Raw genomic sequence first — 17,643 nt, forward strand, 5'->3', positions numbered from 1 at the left:
GTGTGTATTATAAACACAGCCGTAAAAAAAAATTTAAACGCCCCCCCCCCCCGAGGGGGTAGTTTTTTACACCACAAGTTTGGTGTAAAAAAAAAAAGAAAAAAGAAAAAAAAATAAAAACACCAAACTTGTGGTGTGAAAAACTACCCCCTCGGGGGGGGGGGGGGTTTAAAATTTTTTTTTACGGCTGTGTTTATAATACACACATCTAGTTGTAAAAAAAAAATCGTGGTAAACGGCGACCCGGATGGTGTGGTTCTCGCGGTTCTTACAACTCGTGGTGGTTCTCATTTTAGCGGTCCCCTATATATTTATATATAAATATATATATATATATAAATGATAGGATTAAGTTCAAGAGTGAACACTAGTGTAGCTTGCGAACTGAGTGAACTAATCCTGGCCATACACGTGTGTAGATCAATGGTCAGGATTTGATGTTGAAATACACTAGTGTATTTTACGATTTGATGATGAGATTCTGGTCATACACGTGTGTAGATCAATGGCCAGAATTTGTTCACTCAGTTCACAAATACAATAGTCTTCACTCTAGAACTCCACCCATTTTCAGGGTGTTACACTAGATCCGCCCTGCTAGGTTGTAGTGGAACTGTTGTTAAAAATCAATTAAATTGCTTAAGATAATATAATACTTCCAAAACAAACAAGGTCACATGTTTTCCTTTCAACATGCCTTTCGGCTTTCTCAAATAATTAGCAAGGACAGCATTTGGACCATTATATATCATGTTGTGTTTGGATTAGAAATATTCAATTTTTTGAAATGATTTTGAATAGATAGATAAATGTTTTCTAAATGCATGGAATAAAATATTTCCAAGTCATAAATATATATTATTTAATTAAATTTTCCAAAAATTTTTACAATGTAAGTTTGGGACTTACGATAACTTTACACCATTGTAAATTTTATATAGAATGTAATTTTTTCCCTAAAATTTTCTGGTGTTATAAATATAAAAAGATTTTTCCTTTTTAAATGAATTATTTATGATTTTTATCATAATAATAATAATAATAATAATAATAATAATAATAATAATAATAATAATAATAATAATAATAAATAATTGTAAAGTTATATCAGTTTGTTTATAGAAACAACTAGGTTAGAACCCCATGTATTATACGGGTTGAATAAATATAATTTTATATATTAAATAATAAAAAGTTATATCTTTATGAATCTCGTATATTGTACAGGTTAAATAAATGTAATTTTATATATCAAATAATAAAAAATAGTTATATCTTTAAAAACCATATGTATTACACAGATTAAATAAATGTAATTTTGTATACTAAATACTAAAAACGTCGTATCTTTAAATAACCCGTGTATAATCGGGTTGAATAAATCTACCAAATAATAAAAATATCATATCCTTAAAAACCTCGTATGTTACACTGTTGAATAGATCTAAAAAAGAGTTATAGCTTTAAAAACCATATATATTACACATATTAAATAAATGTAATTTTGTATATTAAATACTAAAAATGTCGTATCTTTAAAAAACCTGTGTATAGTCGGGTTGAAAAATCTACCAAATAATAAAAAAAATTGTATCCTTAAAACCCCCGTGTATTACACGTGTTGATTAAATCTTATTTTATATAGCAAATGCTAAAAATTTAGATCTTTAAAAACTTCGTGTATTACACGTGTTATATAAATGTAACTTGTATAGTAAATAATAAAAAAATTATATTTTTAAAAACACGCGTTTTACACGAGTTGAATAAATATAATTTTGTATACCAATTAATATAAATAATATATTTTTAATAAATTAGGATAACATTTAATATTAATTTATTATTTATATATTTAATATAAGTTAAGTAGGAAAGAGAGATATTTGTTTTAAAAATATATTAAACTAACAATTTAGATTTGATGATAATATTTTATTAAAGTACGTTAAGATTTAATATTAATTTATTATTTATTTATTTAATTAATATAAGATAAGTATAGATTTGAGGATACCTTCTATGAACGACACGTGTACAAAACTTGATTTCTTTTATTATAGTAGACTAGTAGTAAAACCCGTGTGCAAACACGGGTGGTTTTTATAAAATCATGCATACCACATTTTATTAAGTGACGAATCATTATACATTTTTTAAGTTTAATTAAAAATGGATTATAAAAAAAGAACATCTTTTAAATCACAAATAAAAAAGAACATCTTTAAAAAAAATAACAATCGAGTACACATTGTTCTATGTTCCATAATCGTAAAAGTTTACTCATGTTGACTCAAACGTGTTATTCAACCAGCCCGACCCGCCTATTTCGTCACCTCTAAAACATAGATACAATGGTTCACCCAACAGGGTTGCATCGAAAGTAAAGCAGATCTAAAAACATGCAAAGGAGATAATATCAAAAAAATAAGACTCCAATTCAGATGACTAAATGATCTCATATTTTAACCCATATTTTAAACCAAATCAAACCAAATAGTATCATCAATATTTGTCATAATAATACTTGCCTGATGACAGTTTCATAATTTAACCATACGATCAAACAAATTGTTTTAACCAACAGTTTCTTCATCAATTTTCGTTCTCTCTGGCTCGTCAACCTTAGCGTTGTCAAGACCTACACCAATGCGTTCAACAAAATCATCTCTCCAATCGTTAAATATGTCAATAACTTATCAAAGATTCTACAAATGAAAGAATATATATCTATTCGTGCCCAGTTTGACCAAGTTCAATCTCACTTGGAAAATCAAGAGGTACCTTCATGAACAGATTCATTCATATCAAAATCTGACGGCAAACTACCATCATTTTCATCGTCTGAAGATCCATATTGCTCTTACCTGATTTTATACATTCAGATCAAATCATCAAATTACATATAATACTAAAAACAAATACACATCCATAACGGAACACTGATGACAGTTTCATAATTAACCATACGAACAAACAAATTGTTCTAACCCACAGTTTTAAATGTGTCAACCCATATGTTTAACCCAACAGTGGTTTCAACCACTGTTTTCTCCACAAAACACTGTTTTAACCTAACAGTGGTTTCAACCACTGTTTTCTCCATAAAACATTGTTTTAACCCAATAGTGGTTTCAAACCACAGTTTTAACTAACAATGGTTTCAACCACTATTTTCTCCACAAAACACTATTTTAACCCAACAGTGGTTTCAACAAACATGAACTAATAAGATAAATTAATGATGCATATAAACACCTGCATGATCGGGGCCCTGGCTTCTTCAGTACGATGAGGAAACTCAATCCTACGATCCAACTGTCCAGAACGCATGAGGGCAGGGTCTAAATTATCAGCACGATTTGTTGTTGTTATCACCTGCATTATCAATAATCTCACTTTGAGTAACAGTTACTTTTTTAGAAACTTCCTATCATCTACCGGTTGTTTTTCATTCTATAGTACCTTAATTCGCTCATCACTGCTGAAACCATCCACCTGATTAAGTAGTTCTAACATAGTTCTCTGGACCACCCTAACTTTCATTAAACTCAACGAATCTCCTCATGAGATTTGAAAATATAATGATAACTATCTCATCAGCTACTGATAGTCTAATATTCTTCACTTCCAACCCACTAACTATTATCTAACACAAATTTTCCTAATTAAATCGATTTTTACAAAATGAAAAATCTGGCTCAGTGTTTCCTATTCCATGCAGGTAACAGAACGGATATATATTAGTTAAGAGGAAAACTCATCACCGATCATTCCCAACATCAACATCACTGTGATCCTCTAACTCTGTATTTTGCATAATTTTGCATCTAAGAAAAGCCACCTACCAGACATCATGGGCGAATACCTACATGTGTTTCAACTTTCAAGTGTCAAAACTTAAGTCTATAATGCTATATAGACTTGCTAAATATGATTCAATTCGATTTGCACAAACCTACCAGACACAAGGATACACAAACCTGCAAATCGATTTGCTAAATAAGATTTAATTTAAACTTAAGTCTATAATGCTATAACTGAGAACGATGAAGACCAAACATGTTGGGTGGCAAATATGGGACTCAAGCCTTTAGCCACAAGACATTTCTTTGTTACATCAATGCTAAGCATATTTAGCGTGTGATAGATTGATTTTTCCTTCCGAACCTTGCAAGAGCAACATGATGAGATTCAGTGATCTATATAAGAATAAATATGTATGCGTGTCTGCATGAAAATGGTAACAAAAAGACTTAAAAGAGACATACCAGCTCACCCACTATTTGTATTGTTTTCATATGGTTTCCAACAGATTCGCACAGTGCAAAAGTCCAGCACCTATTGTTGTTTTTAGCTCAAATAGCTTCCCAGATACCTTAAGTATGATTTGGGGTTGCTTGCCCAAATCTTCAGCAAAAGGATAGCGATTTGCCTCAAACGCTTTACATATCTTGAGAATTTTGCTCTTCGCTTTTTCTCCAGAAAAGAAAACCACAAAAACGTTTTTCTTAACCTTTTCTCCTGAATTAGGATCAATAACAACTTCATCCACAAAAGATTGCCTAAGAAACACATTTCCTCTTGTAGCACGGAATAAGATTATTTCAAAAGCCAAAGATCTTCTTTTAGGCACAAGGCCAGTGAGGAACCCTAATTTCACTTGTTTCCCTTGATCAGCTGTTGAATCCTACACATAAACATCAAACAGAATCATTAACTTCTAGAACCTACACTAAAATATTATGAGAATAAAGGACTTACGTCATAGAAATGTGTAACACCTCGTAAAATTACGTCCAATTCAATAATGACACGTGTCATAAACCCTTATTGCAATTAAGAATATCATGAGGGATTAAAATTGTCAAACAATGCAAAGATGCAATTAAAGGACCAAAAGCGTCAACATGCCAAACTTGTGCCTCTGAATGACTCTCTATAATGTTCGTATTCATTAGTGAATAAATTGGCAGACACTAAAAGCCGTTTGCGCTTAAAAGTCAAAAGTTACAAAACACAGGGTTAAAAGTGTCAACATGTTAATTTTACCTCTGAGAGGCCTTTTTACGTTCCCGAAAGTTTTGCAATAAATTATTACACCCTCAAGAATATCTGTTAAAGGTTTCATTAAATTTCGGTTCAAAACTTTAATGTAAATTGAAGTTTCGAAGGATAAGGGTTAAAATTGTAAATATCATAATTCTTCTTGCGAGAGCCATTTTCTGTATGCCCAAGACTTGCAAATGCATGGCCACACTCTTTAGGACACCCTTGACCTGTTTACACTGACCATGCATGCTGAAAATGTCAGATTATCGAGTAATTAAAGTGCAGGGACTGAACATGCAACAAAACAAAACAACTTTAAAAGTTGTTGCCTCGCGTGGCGCGCCGGGGTCTCCTTCCCCTGGCCCGTGGCGCGACGGAGGTCGTTTTTCAGCAGAACTGGCAGGTGCCCAGCTCTACAATCTGCAACATTTTAAGAATCACGCAAGCCTGTTTTCGAAATCAGGAGCTCAGCCAAAAGTTTTTCATGCATAGGGACACCTGGAATTAATCAAGAAACACTTGTAGACTAAGGTGGAATGATCTTGGAAGATTAAAAATCCTATATAAAGAGCTTCATGTTACAACATTTTACTTGCTCATTGCAACTCACTTCAAGGCCTTCACTGGAGCTTTCTGATCTTCACACAAGTTCTCTTAAGTTCTAAAATCGTGCTTAGGACCATTGTAAGTGTCCTTAACCTCCTAATTTCAGTTTTAGTTAGTTTAATGACCAAAAGTCAAACTTATCGTAACTAAGTTTTGACTTAGTGATTAATCACTAATGGTCCAGTCATTTCTCGAATTGAAAGTGGCTATGAGTTGGTAATTATGTGGGTAATAAACCCTTAAAAGGGCACCCTCTGATTTCCACTCTAACTAGGTCAATTGTCGGGTCAAACTTAATTATAAAAAGTCAACAGAAAGCAAATTTTCAAATAAACACATAATTAACAATCTAGAAGCCATGATACCTGCTTTATCACTTGTATAATTTGGTAATTAATGTAAGAACATGTCTAAGCATGTTCAACCCGACAATTTTGAGTTTAGGCTCGGTTCGGAACCGAAAGTCGCAAAAGTAAGCTTTTGCTTCGACTTTCAGTTTTGACCCGATTTAGATTATTTTAGAAATGCCTTAGGCTTCCACTAGGTCCATGTTCCATATTAGTATAACCCTCTAAGATTATACAACTTGAATCCTAATTTATCCGATTCATTTGCATGTTTCCATTATAAGCCTAAATGTTGACCATTATGTCCTTTTTACCTTAAAACGAGATTTTTGAAAACGTGAGAGGACAAAAACCTTTATTACTGAATTATAAACATGTCCTAAAAATTTGACATCATTTTGAGGTCTAGATTAGAAGTTATGCCCAATATCATAATTTAGAAACTTTTTATTAATTAAACGGCATAATTAGCATAAAGCCTATCTAAACCCAAATTTTGACACCAAACTTTTTACCCACTAATGTAATATAATATTTTAGGATTTTTGAGGATTTTTATTTATTTTTAAGCTGCGCATAACATAGGGTTCTTGCTTTAATTCGGTAATTGTCGGTTATACCCTTTTTGCTAATAAAATAAGCTTTACATAATATTTTGATACCAAACTTTTTGCTACTGATTTTATATAATAAATAAAATATTTTGAACCTTATAAACTGATCAAAAACTCAGATTTCCTATTAGGACCCGAAAATCGCTTAAAACCGACTTTTACGCGTTTTAAACGCATAGTATGGGTTAAAACTATTTTTGGCATATAAAACTTAATACCTACTGATGTTTTAAGTAAATTTTTATACTTTAAAGTAAGCAAAAGTTTTAAACTCAGATTCCCAAATTTGACATTTAAAGCTTATGTGAAATTACCAAAATGCCCTTACGGTGCATAGTTTGGTTATAAAAGATAAATTTCACATATATGCAATACCTTACTATTATGACTTATAAAAATAAATATTTTTACTGATACTTCAGTCCAGAATCTCAGATTAATATTTAATCCCTTATACAACCTTTAAAATGACCAAAATACCTCTACGGGGCTTAAATTGAGTTTAAATTCGTTTTTGGCATAATGGAAGGTATCTCACCGATATCACAACATATTTAAGGCATATTAACTTAGGAAACCTGTACATGACTCATTTGGTTACCCGTTATGCATTTTCGCGTTCGGTACGGTTTATGTGACTAGTTTGCATAAATTGACCGAAACGGGTCAAACCTTATCATTTTTTATCTCAAAATCCAGAATGTGTTTAGTTTACCCATATTATACAAGTCTTTAAACTTGTCGGGTCTAAACCACATTCTAATCCGGTCTTCGCTTAATCTTGCGTTTTGAACCGTATATATTCCTTTAAAACTAACCGGTCTAAGTTTAGGCTTAATTAAGACCCGTTAGGAATCTAATAGGTTATTAAAACCTTCGTTCCAGATTTAGGAGCCCAGTAAAAGATACTTGCACTTGCTGAATTGTATACGGCTGGGATAAATTGTATAATTTGCTCAGGTAAATACTTTTAACTTATTTTCCGTTATACGGGCTTGGGATACGGTATTATAATAATACCGCTTGGTCGGGAGTGTAATTGTTTAAATCGGATTGTGATTAATATACTTGCATAACTCGTTTTAATCTGTTTTGTTTGGTATATGGCTTTTGGGGGGTTAATGACCATGTCCTGGATATCCTCGGCTCATTCATTGAAATGGCCACGACTTAAGCACGGGGTGTAGGCATACACCTGACAGTTGCGTATGTAAAAATGGTAATCCACAATAAGGAATTTTCCTTGTGGGCGTTATACCTGTGGCGTGTCAATTAATCTTGTCCGGCTCTTCTAACCGGCCCTGACAGACGGCAAACATATAAATCTGTATACAAGATTATTTTTAAAATAATTGTCCCAAGTTATAAAAGATGTTTTGTGCCTTGTGCATTCAAATCAATTTTTCTTAAACATTTTCAAAATGAGTCGGTTAATTGTATTTACCAGTGTAAACTGATGTACTTTCCAAAAAGGCTAAGTGCAGGTACTAGACGTAATAGGCTGGCTTCTCCTAGCATCAATAAAGAGTCTTGGAAGCTTAGATGTTTACAAATCTGTTGAACAATGTCCTTTTTAACTTTGATCCGCCTGTGGATCCCTTACAACCATTTCTGTAATAATTGATATTACTTTTATTCGGTTTGTAATGTTTTATCTTTCGACTTCCGCAGTGTATTAAACTGTGGTAAATTGTATATGATGATATCAACTACGTCACGCTACTCCCCATCGGGCCCACCGGTAATACGTGGAAATATCGGGGTGTGACACAATGTACCTGATCCTTCAATAGAGGAGTTTCCAAAGATTCTTCAGCTGCTTGTTGTGATGAAGCTTCTGTTGATTGAACTTCAGACCTGCTTTGCACAGAACATGTAGTTCACATCTCCTTTAGAATAATTTAGCACTAACTTGGCTTAAAAAGGCGCGCTCGAGGGCATAGTTGAACAGCTTCCCTATGCACCAGCAGCCAACAGCAAGGTAGCCTATCTTACACGTAGCTGATGTAAATCGTATCAAGTGGTCGTTTATTGTAATCCACTGGTGTGTAGATCGCAGCTTAAACCAAATACCTTTTCCAATAACATCAGCTTCGCTTCTGGAGGTATGCCTATCAACACTCAACCAAATAAAACTATTATGTACTTACTTTAGAAAAATTAAAATATAAATAGTTAGAAAATAACATTACTCAAACCTTGTAGACAGTTAAAAGTGTGAATTCATAGAAGTGAGTTTTCATAACATCCTTTGGTACAACCATTGCAAGCTCTTTTTCAGTAGGTAGCCTAATACAGCAAAAAAAATTACAAATTAAGACAAATCATAGAAAAAGTTAGATTGTTCACAAAAGAAATATATCATTAGATTGTAATATACTTCTTATGATGGTTCATTTTGCTAAGGTAGTATATTTTAAGTAATAAACTGCAGAAATGTAATTTTACCATTTCAGAAACAAAAATTATAGAATTATATAAAATAATGCTCACCTTAACATGTTTTAGATGGGCAACAACATCATGTAGTTTGTACTTGTCATTCCCACTGTTTCAGTAGCGTCCTCCTGTATGTAACAGATGATGTTATTTTTTGGTTCATAAAAACATCAGTAATTAATATTATCACTGGTACCTTACTTCAGTGTTAAGTAACTTACATGTATATCGACTAACTGGTAACATAGGTCAGTCATTTTCTCCTATTTTGAGTATGGGATCCACCTTTTAGATCAAGTGAAGAGCGATTAGAGAAACTATAATGGGAATACATAGATTTAACAACCACAATTAGTGATTTAAGCATCATGTCATGTTATGTAATTAAGCGATTGCATAATAGAATACAGAGAAAAACCTAAAACCTAAGATTAGGCAAGCAATTCTATAAACAGTTGGTGTGCACAATAATTAGACAAACATAGTGTGTTTGACTACCATAAATCATTTCATAAAGAATATGAATTTGAGGGGATTGGGTAGATCGATTAAGTCAAACCTGGTCAGCACGAGAATAGGATGAAGCATCCATTTTTTCAAGATTTGTTGTTCAGGACTTCAGGGGATGAAGCATCCATTTTTTCAAGATTTGTTAATCATCTCTTTCGTATCATCTCCAAACACGAATTTGATTGTCAATGAGGGATGCGATTTGGGAAAATCGAACGTGTTCTATCGATTCTGAGTGGTCACCATGGCGGATTACGGCAGTGAGTTGCCAGAAAAAAGAGATCGGAAAACAGAGAGATTTTGTGTTGAATGTTGTTGTTGTGGTGGTGAAAGGATGATAAATAGGGTGGGGATGGCGTCTTCTTCTCCATTTTTCATCGGCGTGGATGATGTCATACCTGGAAGTGGGGATTTGAGGGATCTGGATTTGAGGGAGAGATGCATTTTGAACATGTGGTTTGAATTTTGAATGTGAGCCCGAATGATTTATCTTATATATGTGGAGCCAGAATTTTGAATTTTGAATGTGAGAGGTTTTGAATTTTAAATGTGGAGCAGAACTTTGAAACTTGTATGTGGACAGAGCTTTGAAATTGAATGTGGGCCAGAGCTTTGAATTTGAATGTGGAGCAGATGTTTGAAAATTAAAGTGATTTAATATATTAAGACTTCTGATGCAATAATGACATAAGAAAGGCATTATTGGACAGCCTCTGTGGCTGCCACCTCAGCTTTTCTTATGTCACTGTATTTTCTCCTTTTATAGAAAGTATAGATAGATAGATATTAAAAAAAATAAATGGATCCAAATGTATGCTATGGTTTCGTTTGAACTCTAAAAATCGTTACCAAACTGATTTTTACCATTAAAAAGCAACAGTTAACAACTTTGGTTTTACAAAAGAGTAAAATAAAATGCACACATCTGAATAACTTTAAGGTGAGACTCATCCTTCTAGAAGGTTTTCCAAGAAATTATAATGTAGGTCTTAATTCTCAAGTGTTAACATGGAACTCCATGATTTCTTTTGGACGTAATCCCGCACATTTATTCAATAATTCATTCTATTCTATCTTAATTTTTAAATCCCTTTGTGGAGAGCATGTCTTAAAACACAATTGTGAGGTGCATAGAGCATAAAAACATGGTTTATAATAGTCTGTTACATAAGTGAGGTTCATCACCTATACAAGGTGCGGTTAGGTTGGACGAATCAGAAAGGGTTGAATCATCACCTATACAAGGTGCGGTTACTTGTGGGGGTGGGGGTGGGGGTGGGGGTGGGGGGTTATTTGTATAGTTAGTTGTCTGACCACTTGTGTTTTGTTATAAGCAGTTATAGTTGGTAAAAAACAACTGAAACGGTAGACCATGTTGGTGGCTGTGCACAACCCCCGCCTGCTAGTACCATTATGTCTTATATTGCCAATCTTTTCCCATATGTGATGGATAGAAATGTTGAATTACAATCTGAAACCGTCCAACTTCATGAATTGCCTATGTGTAAGTTGGAAGTACACTCGGACCTACCATAAATAATACATAAACATGTTCCCCCAACATTATAACACATTGTGTTGTCTTAAAACAATGAGCTTTGATCTAAATTCAAACAAAACACAAACTGACATAAAAAACTAGGGTGATTTTTAAACACTTAACACACAACTGATTTGATGAGCATAAAACACATTGTATTGAACCACAAAACATGGTCACCAGCATTACAAACACATTGTATTAACTTAAAACAATGAGCATAAAACACATTGTAATAAAACAAAACAAAAACCAAAATAGTTCACACATGTAAAAAAAATAAAAAACAAACATACTAAAACACATACTGATCATGATAGCTGATCATACTGATCATGATAACTATTAATGACTTTATAAAACACATCACAAACACAAGATTCTAAACCTTCATGCTAAAAAAATGATAACTAGTAAACTTTGAACTAAAACTCAAAATGAAAAGTTAAAACACAATAACCAACATCTAAAAAAATAGTAATCTGCACATTACAAACATCATTTATACGATGGGATCTATAAAACATTGATTTTAACTTTCTAATTGTTAAAACACAACATCAAGAACATGCTGGTGGTTTCCAGAAAAAAATTAAGAATCGATACACAACAGATAATAGTAAACAGAAATAGAAGTGCATTTACCATCTTCGCAATTAACAATTGTGTTTGAAGCCATGACTTTCTCTCACGTAAAAAATGATTTGCGATGAAAAATTGATGAAGATTGTGAAAAAACGAATGTGCATTAGATTGATATTTGTGTCTGATAGTAATTCAAAACCATTATTCAGAAAATCATGGAGAATCGGTTACCATAATGTTGTGGATAGTTAGTTAATGAGAGATAAATTCCAAAGATAAAATAAAATGTCAAATTATATAATTGCCCTTTTAGTTAAAATCCCTCAATGCTACATGTCACATTCTTATTGCTTCCTAGACTTTCTAGGAAACTTAGTTTTTTAGCCAACTCACACTCTTCAAATATAATATACACACATATTATTTTATTTTATATTATGCTAGCTTAGAACCCCGTGTTTTACTCGGGTTGCATAAATTTAAGTTTATATAATAAGCAATATAGTTATATCTTTAAAATACCTCGTGTATGCACAAGTTAAATATGTAACATCCGTCAAAAACGAATCCTAGAACCCGACCCATTTTTGTAACCCGATCCGTTTTCATATTCCATGTGATTTTATTTAATGTTTAAGCAATAAAATGTCTTGGATTCTATGTTTTAATCATACTTGTTATCATATATGGTGATTTATAGTCTTATACATGTTTTTTACAAGTTTGTAAATTCATTTCCATGTATTTTGAAGCAACCATCCATCTTTCAAGTTCTAAGACTAAGGTTTTCCTTAGGTTGATCAAACACTTTTGAGACTTCGTGAACACACCTAACACTCATATCTCGACCTTCTTATTATCTAAACTTCATTATATACACGCCTTAAGATAGGACATTGTGTTTTGGAGGGTTCAGATGTAAATGATAATAAGTAAGAAGCTTTACATGTTAGTTTTGTCATAAGATGACTTTCGGGTGACTTTCTTACCAACTTTTCTCCATCCTTGAGCTATCATTCTGGTCCATTCAAAGCTCCAAGATATACTTGGTATACTAAGGAGCAAGTAGGTTCAAATGGTTCATAAAACTGAGCCCAAGCATAACATGAATCACAAACACAAGTTTGAGAACGTAACCCTTGACGCGCATCAAGATCCAAGGTTTAAGTCCAAACCTCAACACCATGAATGTTGGATTACTCTCTTTGATATGATAGTACTCTGAAAATAATGAGTGTAGGCGAAAACCGTGCGCGAAACAGAGTTATAACGAAGTGGGAATCGCGAAAACAAGTTTGGTGCTTGTTGCTGATTTACAAGACACGAAAACCCATTTTAAATTCGTCCCATATCACCCCAAATGTCATTTTGTGCTCCCTTTCACACCTATAAATACCCTTGTTTGGTTCCTTATAGCTTGCAACACCCATTTTGGTGGTTACACAAGTGTAAGACCCCTTTGGGTGTTGTGCGTAGTAGTTTTTATTTCCGCTCTCGACGAGCAGGTGTTGTTGCCTTCAAGCTCTTCTCATTTTGTAAAGTTTTTTTTTTGAGGTAATTTTCTTTTTCTTTTTGTTATTAATTTATATATTGCTTTTCTTAGTTTAATTAGTTTAGTTTAGGTTCTTAGTTAAGGAGCATTAGGTTCGTTTAGGTAGCCTTGTTTAGGCTTGCCTTTAGGGTTGGCATAGCCTTGAAGAGGCTCGTTAGGCCCAATGAGTCCAACATATCGTGTTCGTTCATTTAGCTGCCTAGCATAATGTTTACCCTTTCCATGTTGCATTCGTTTGTCTAGGTTAAATCACGCTTGTCATTTGGATTTGCTCCTTATTCTCGTGCGGTTTTTCAATATGGATTAATGGAACGCAAACTGTTAGTGGATCTTTCATTCCCCTTTTAATACATGTTTTGGGGTGTATCATGTGTCACACTACAACTATTACATTTTCATGATTTAATACGTGCAAATACCAACTTGTGTAGTTGATGTGTTACGTGTTAATTGTTTGTTCATCATCTGGTGCACTACCTTCATGAGACAGTTACATATGGATCCATTGGCTCGTCCGTTCCCCATTACCATGAGCGGAATCAGACGTTGCCAACACACGAGATCAGCTCCGTTTGATTGAGCTCAAATCTTGCAATATAAACCAGCACGCCATAATACCGTGCACATTAACAAATAGTTGATTGGATTATTATTTAAGATTGAACATCATTATCCAGTGCATCATACATACATTCATTTGAATCATTACATTATTTGCTGATTGGTTGCTTGAGGTTTGATACATTTACCCACAACACATTAAATTACATTTGGTTATATGCATATTTTCTACATACAAAAATAAACTTATCATTTTCACAAAAACAATATGATTCACTCACCAACCTTTGTTGACCCAAAAACTACTTTTTACACATGATACAGGTGAACAAGAATGAAGAGGAGATCAACATAGGAGTGGGACTTAGTATCAAGAAATGGACTTATAGTTGATCATCTACTTTGTACAATGTGTTTTATATATTTGTTTCATTCGGATTGTTTGTTATGTGAAACCTTTAACATGGAATTAATGAATATTTAACCACTTAATAGCAAGTCATAAGCTTTAGATCAACGAATCATGCCCCGGTCACCTATTTCGCCACGGGTCGGGATGTGACAAAATAAATATAATGTAATCGATTAAGACATACAGTCGTCAAAATATGTATTTAAATGATGAATCCAATACTTATTAAAGTTTTAATTTGTTTTTTTATTTATTATTAGGTTGGAAACATGTGTATAACACGTGGTGGAACCAATGAAATATTAGATGATTATTAATAAACAGAAAAAATAAAAGAAATAATAAATAAATAAAAAAGAGAGATCCGTGAAGTTTGTCATTTAATATTATTTTCTTATTTTTGTATCCTGTTAAATATTAAATAATAATAATCATAATTTTAAAAATAATTTAACTAAATCTAATTTAAATATGGATAAGAGTATATATTTGTGTGGTTCTACAAAGAAAAAAAAAGAACACTTCTTCTAACTCCTACGGAAAAAGAAGAAAATACAAATTATATATATTATTATTAATTGAAAGTTGAGTTAGTTATATCGTTAGTCCCTGTGGTTTGTGGAAAGTAACAACCTCAGGTACTAATAGTTTAAAATAACAATCAAAGGTTTTAACTTTTGAGTTTGTAACATCATAGGGCCTTAAGGCTACAGTTGTTAAATACTAACTGAAAACTTAGGGTATTTTTGTCATTACAGAACTTAGTACCCAACATTGTTACTTTAGAGAAATCACATGGATTAATCCCACAATTAACTCTTATAATATTTAAAACATATTTTTTATTTTTTCTCTTTTTATTTAACTAAGTTTTTTTTAATTTTTTAACTAAATAATTTTTAAAATGGTGAAAAAGTAATGTATTTTAAAACATTATATAGTTCTAATTATTTAAAACTAGCTTTGATAAAATTTGAATATAAAATAATGTCTAGTTGTTGCTTTTTCAACTTAAGATTTTTTATCACAATTAGTTTAAATAACGGTTAATTGAACAAAGCTTCAGAATTTCCACAATTAATATAGTGATACCAAAACATTTATAATCAACATCCTGCAACAACACACATGTTAACGTCAATTCCTTAGTATATAAAAATTATCTTATTTGTCTTATACTATATATGAAAAGATGGAAGAATGTTACCTGGATGCCCCTCTACACCAAGTAGCCTTAGTACCTTAACTAATACTGAGATAAAAACTAAAAGGGAAGGTATTTTAAGATGGATGAAACTCTGTTTTTATATAAAAGGGAAGGTATTTTACGATGGATGAAACTCTATTTTTATATGCTTTTGATTTTAAGATGACATATTCAGTAAGATGGAAACTATTATAAAAGAATATCAACTTGTCCTATTAATTTGGTTCTGTGGTTAATTGGTAGTTTGATTCTCGTTTGGGCGGGTAAAGGGACGAATCGGTGTTTTAATCCCGGATTCAAACCTGACAGGGGCAAGGGTTTACGGATTCCATCATGTTTCCATGCATCGGGGGCGGTCTCATGGCGGTTGAAAAGTCAACCTTGGATATAGTCCCGAGTAGGGTGGGTTTAAAAAAAAGAATATCAATTTAAAATACAAACTAAAATACATAATTTGAATATAAAACTCTTTAACTTTCCTTATAGGATACTGAATCTAAATACCCCCTATTTACTTGTTACACCTCCTCCCCTTGTGAGGAAAAACATGATGGGCCCCACACCCAAGTTTGTGAGATAAGGGGGGTGTAACAAGTAAATATGGGTAGGGATGACAATCGAACCCGAACGTTACATTTTACTGTGTAATTTCATGTACGTTAAATGAATTAAATGTGGTGTTTGATTATTTTCTTTGAACGGTTGTGTGCTTGGTAATGTGTAATGTGAATTACGGGAAACCGAAACCTGAAACTGAGATATTGAAATACGTTATTTTGTGAATCGAAGCATTGTAAAATATTGTTATGCGATACGAAACGTTTTAAATTAGTTAATTCATGAAACTTGCGAAACAATCACTCAGTAAATCCAACCCAAGCCCACCCCCTCTCCTTCTTGCGCCACTTATGGGCCCAACCCTACCCCATGTTTCCCCCATGCGAAACATAAGCCCAAACCCACACTCTCTTATTTCTTGTAGCCCATTAGCCCAACTTCCTTGTGTTTTAATTATACGTATTTTGATTTGGGAATAAGAAAAATCAAAACAGAAACCTTAAACACCCCCTTGTGTGCGTCGACCAGGAGGACCCCACCCCCTTGCGCAAATCGATCCCAGTTCAGCTTCTTGATTCACCTTTTACTTCCTCGTAATCCCTTCTCTTGCTCCGAGGTTAGTATTCTTGATTTGGATGGTGATTCATGATGTGATTTTGTGGAAACATGACTGTGATTTTTAGTTGACATGCAAGGGTTTTGTTGTTGCATGATTTATTTCGGTTGAGTATGCGATTTGTTGAATTAATCGATGATATGTATGCATAAATGATCATTGGCTGCGTTTTTGTGAAAATCATGATATTTTATGTCTAGGGTTTTGTGATTATTGATATGGTTAGATGGTAATTGATGGTTAGCCTGTTGTTGGTTGTTATTAGGAAGATTCAGGATCGTTTACACGCGTTTTGGTGTCGTTTAAATGTAAAACAGAATGCTGATTGACGAAAACAGCCAACTTCAGTTGGCTGTAAATGGACCATTATATATCGAAATATTGATTTTCTAAAGTCTAAATTATAGGTTTTTTGAAAAACGCTTCAAATGGCGCTGGAATCATATTTTTCTAAGGTCGTTTGCTATTTTTAAAGGTCTGTTTTGTACAGCAGCAAAAGCTATGTTTTTTTCTGCAGAAAATGTGTGTTATGTTTTTCGACATAACATGAAACCTGGAGAGAGTTAGGTCATGAAATTTGTATAGTAGATGGCCACGTGTATCTCTTAATTCTCCAACTGGAATTTTGACAATCGGATTTACGATGAATTTTAAATGAATTTTTCTGTTGACTGCAGTCAGAAAGTGACGGATCTGACTGCAGCCTCGGAAATGATTTTTTATAAAATAATTGGTCATGAATTGAGTCCCGAGATTTTTACAAAAAGTGATGTGGACCGTTTAGAACCTTTTGTAAATTTCTGAGAATTTTTGGAACAAGATAACTATTTTATAGAAAATACCCGAAAACAGCCCAGTTTTGGATGTTAAAGCTGAAACAGCATAAGTGGTGAGTTTGCGTGTCTAGATGTCGATTATGCTATCTGATAATGATTCAACTTGTTATATGTCAACGAAAGTGTTATGTGAAGTATTGTGTGCTTGTTCATGAGTAGTTATAGGTGGGATATGTACATGTGCGGAAACTATCAAAGTGAGTGCATG

The 17,643-nt window shown here is 33.0% G+C and overlaps 1 protein-coding gene and 1 long non-coding RNA gene across 2 annotated transcripts; both read right to left on the reverse strand.

Annotated features, from left to right (window-relative positions):
• Positions 1 to 2,702: 2,702 nt before the first annotated feature.
• Positions 2,703 to 4,024, reverse strand: LOC118492552 (26S proteasome regulatory subunit 6A homolog). The gene is made up of 3 exons (XM_035990731.1): positions 3,466 to 4,024; positions 3,259 to 3,378; positions 2,703 to 2,867 (listed from the first exon to the last, which is right to left on the reverse strand). The coding sequence occupies exons 1-3, from the start codon at positions 3,544 to 3,546 to the stop codon at positions 2,838 to 2,840; spliced, it is 231 nt and encodes a 76-aa protein (XP_035846624.1). The 5' UTR covers positions 3,547 to 4,024; the 3' UTR covers positions 2,703 to 2,837.
• Positions 4,025 to 8,161: 4,137 nt separating this feature from the next.
• On the reverse strand, positions 8,162 to 9,994 carry LOC118492553. The gene is made up of 5 exons (XR_004894434.1): positions 9,618 to 9,994; positions 9,280 to 9,343; positions 9,113 to 9,186; positions 8,818 to 8,908; positions 8,162 to 8,730 (listed from the first exon to the last, which is right to left on the reverse strand). It is a non-coding gene; the product is annotated as an uncharacterized LOC118492553 (long non-coding RNA).
• Between the last annotated feature and the right edge of the window lie 7,649 nt (positions 9,995 to 17,643).

The sequence above is a fragment of the Helianthus annuus genome, chromosome 5 (genome assembly GCF_002127325.2).
Source record: "Helianthus annuus cultivar XRQ/B chromosome 5, HanXRQr2.0-SUNRISE, whole genome shotgun sequence".
Classification (NCBI taxonomy): domain Eukaryota; kingdom Viridiplantae; phylum Streptophyta; class Magnoliopsida; order Asterales; family Asteraceae; genus Helianthus; species Helianthus annuus.

Bases quoted from the DNA above. Each gene is read 5' to 3' on its own strand.
- LOC118492552 (XM_035990731.1), bottom strand. From the start codon at position 3,546: ATGAAAGTTAGGGTGGTCCAGAGAACTATGTTAGAACTACTTAATCAG. The intron at 3,379-3,465 runs GTACTATAGAAT...TTGATAATGCAG, and splicing joins GCAGTGATGAGCGAATTAAG to GTGATAACAACAACAAATCG. The intron at 2,868-3,258 runs GTGTTTATATGC...GTATAAAATCAG, and splicing joins CCAGGGCCCCGATCATGCAG to GTAAGAGCAATATGGATCTT.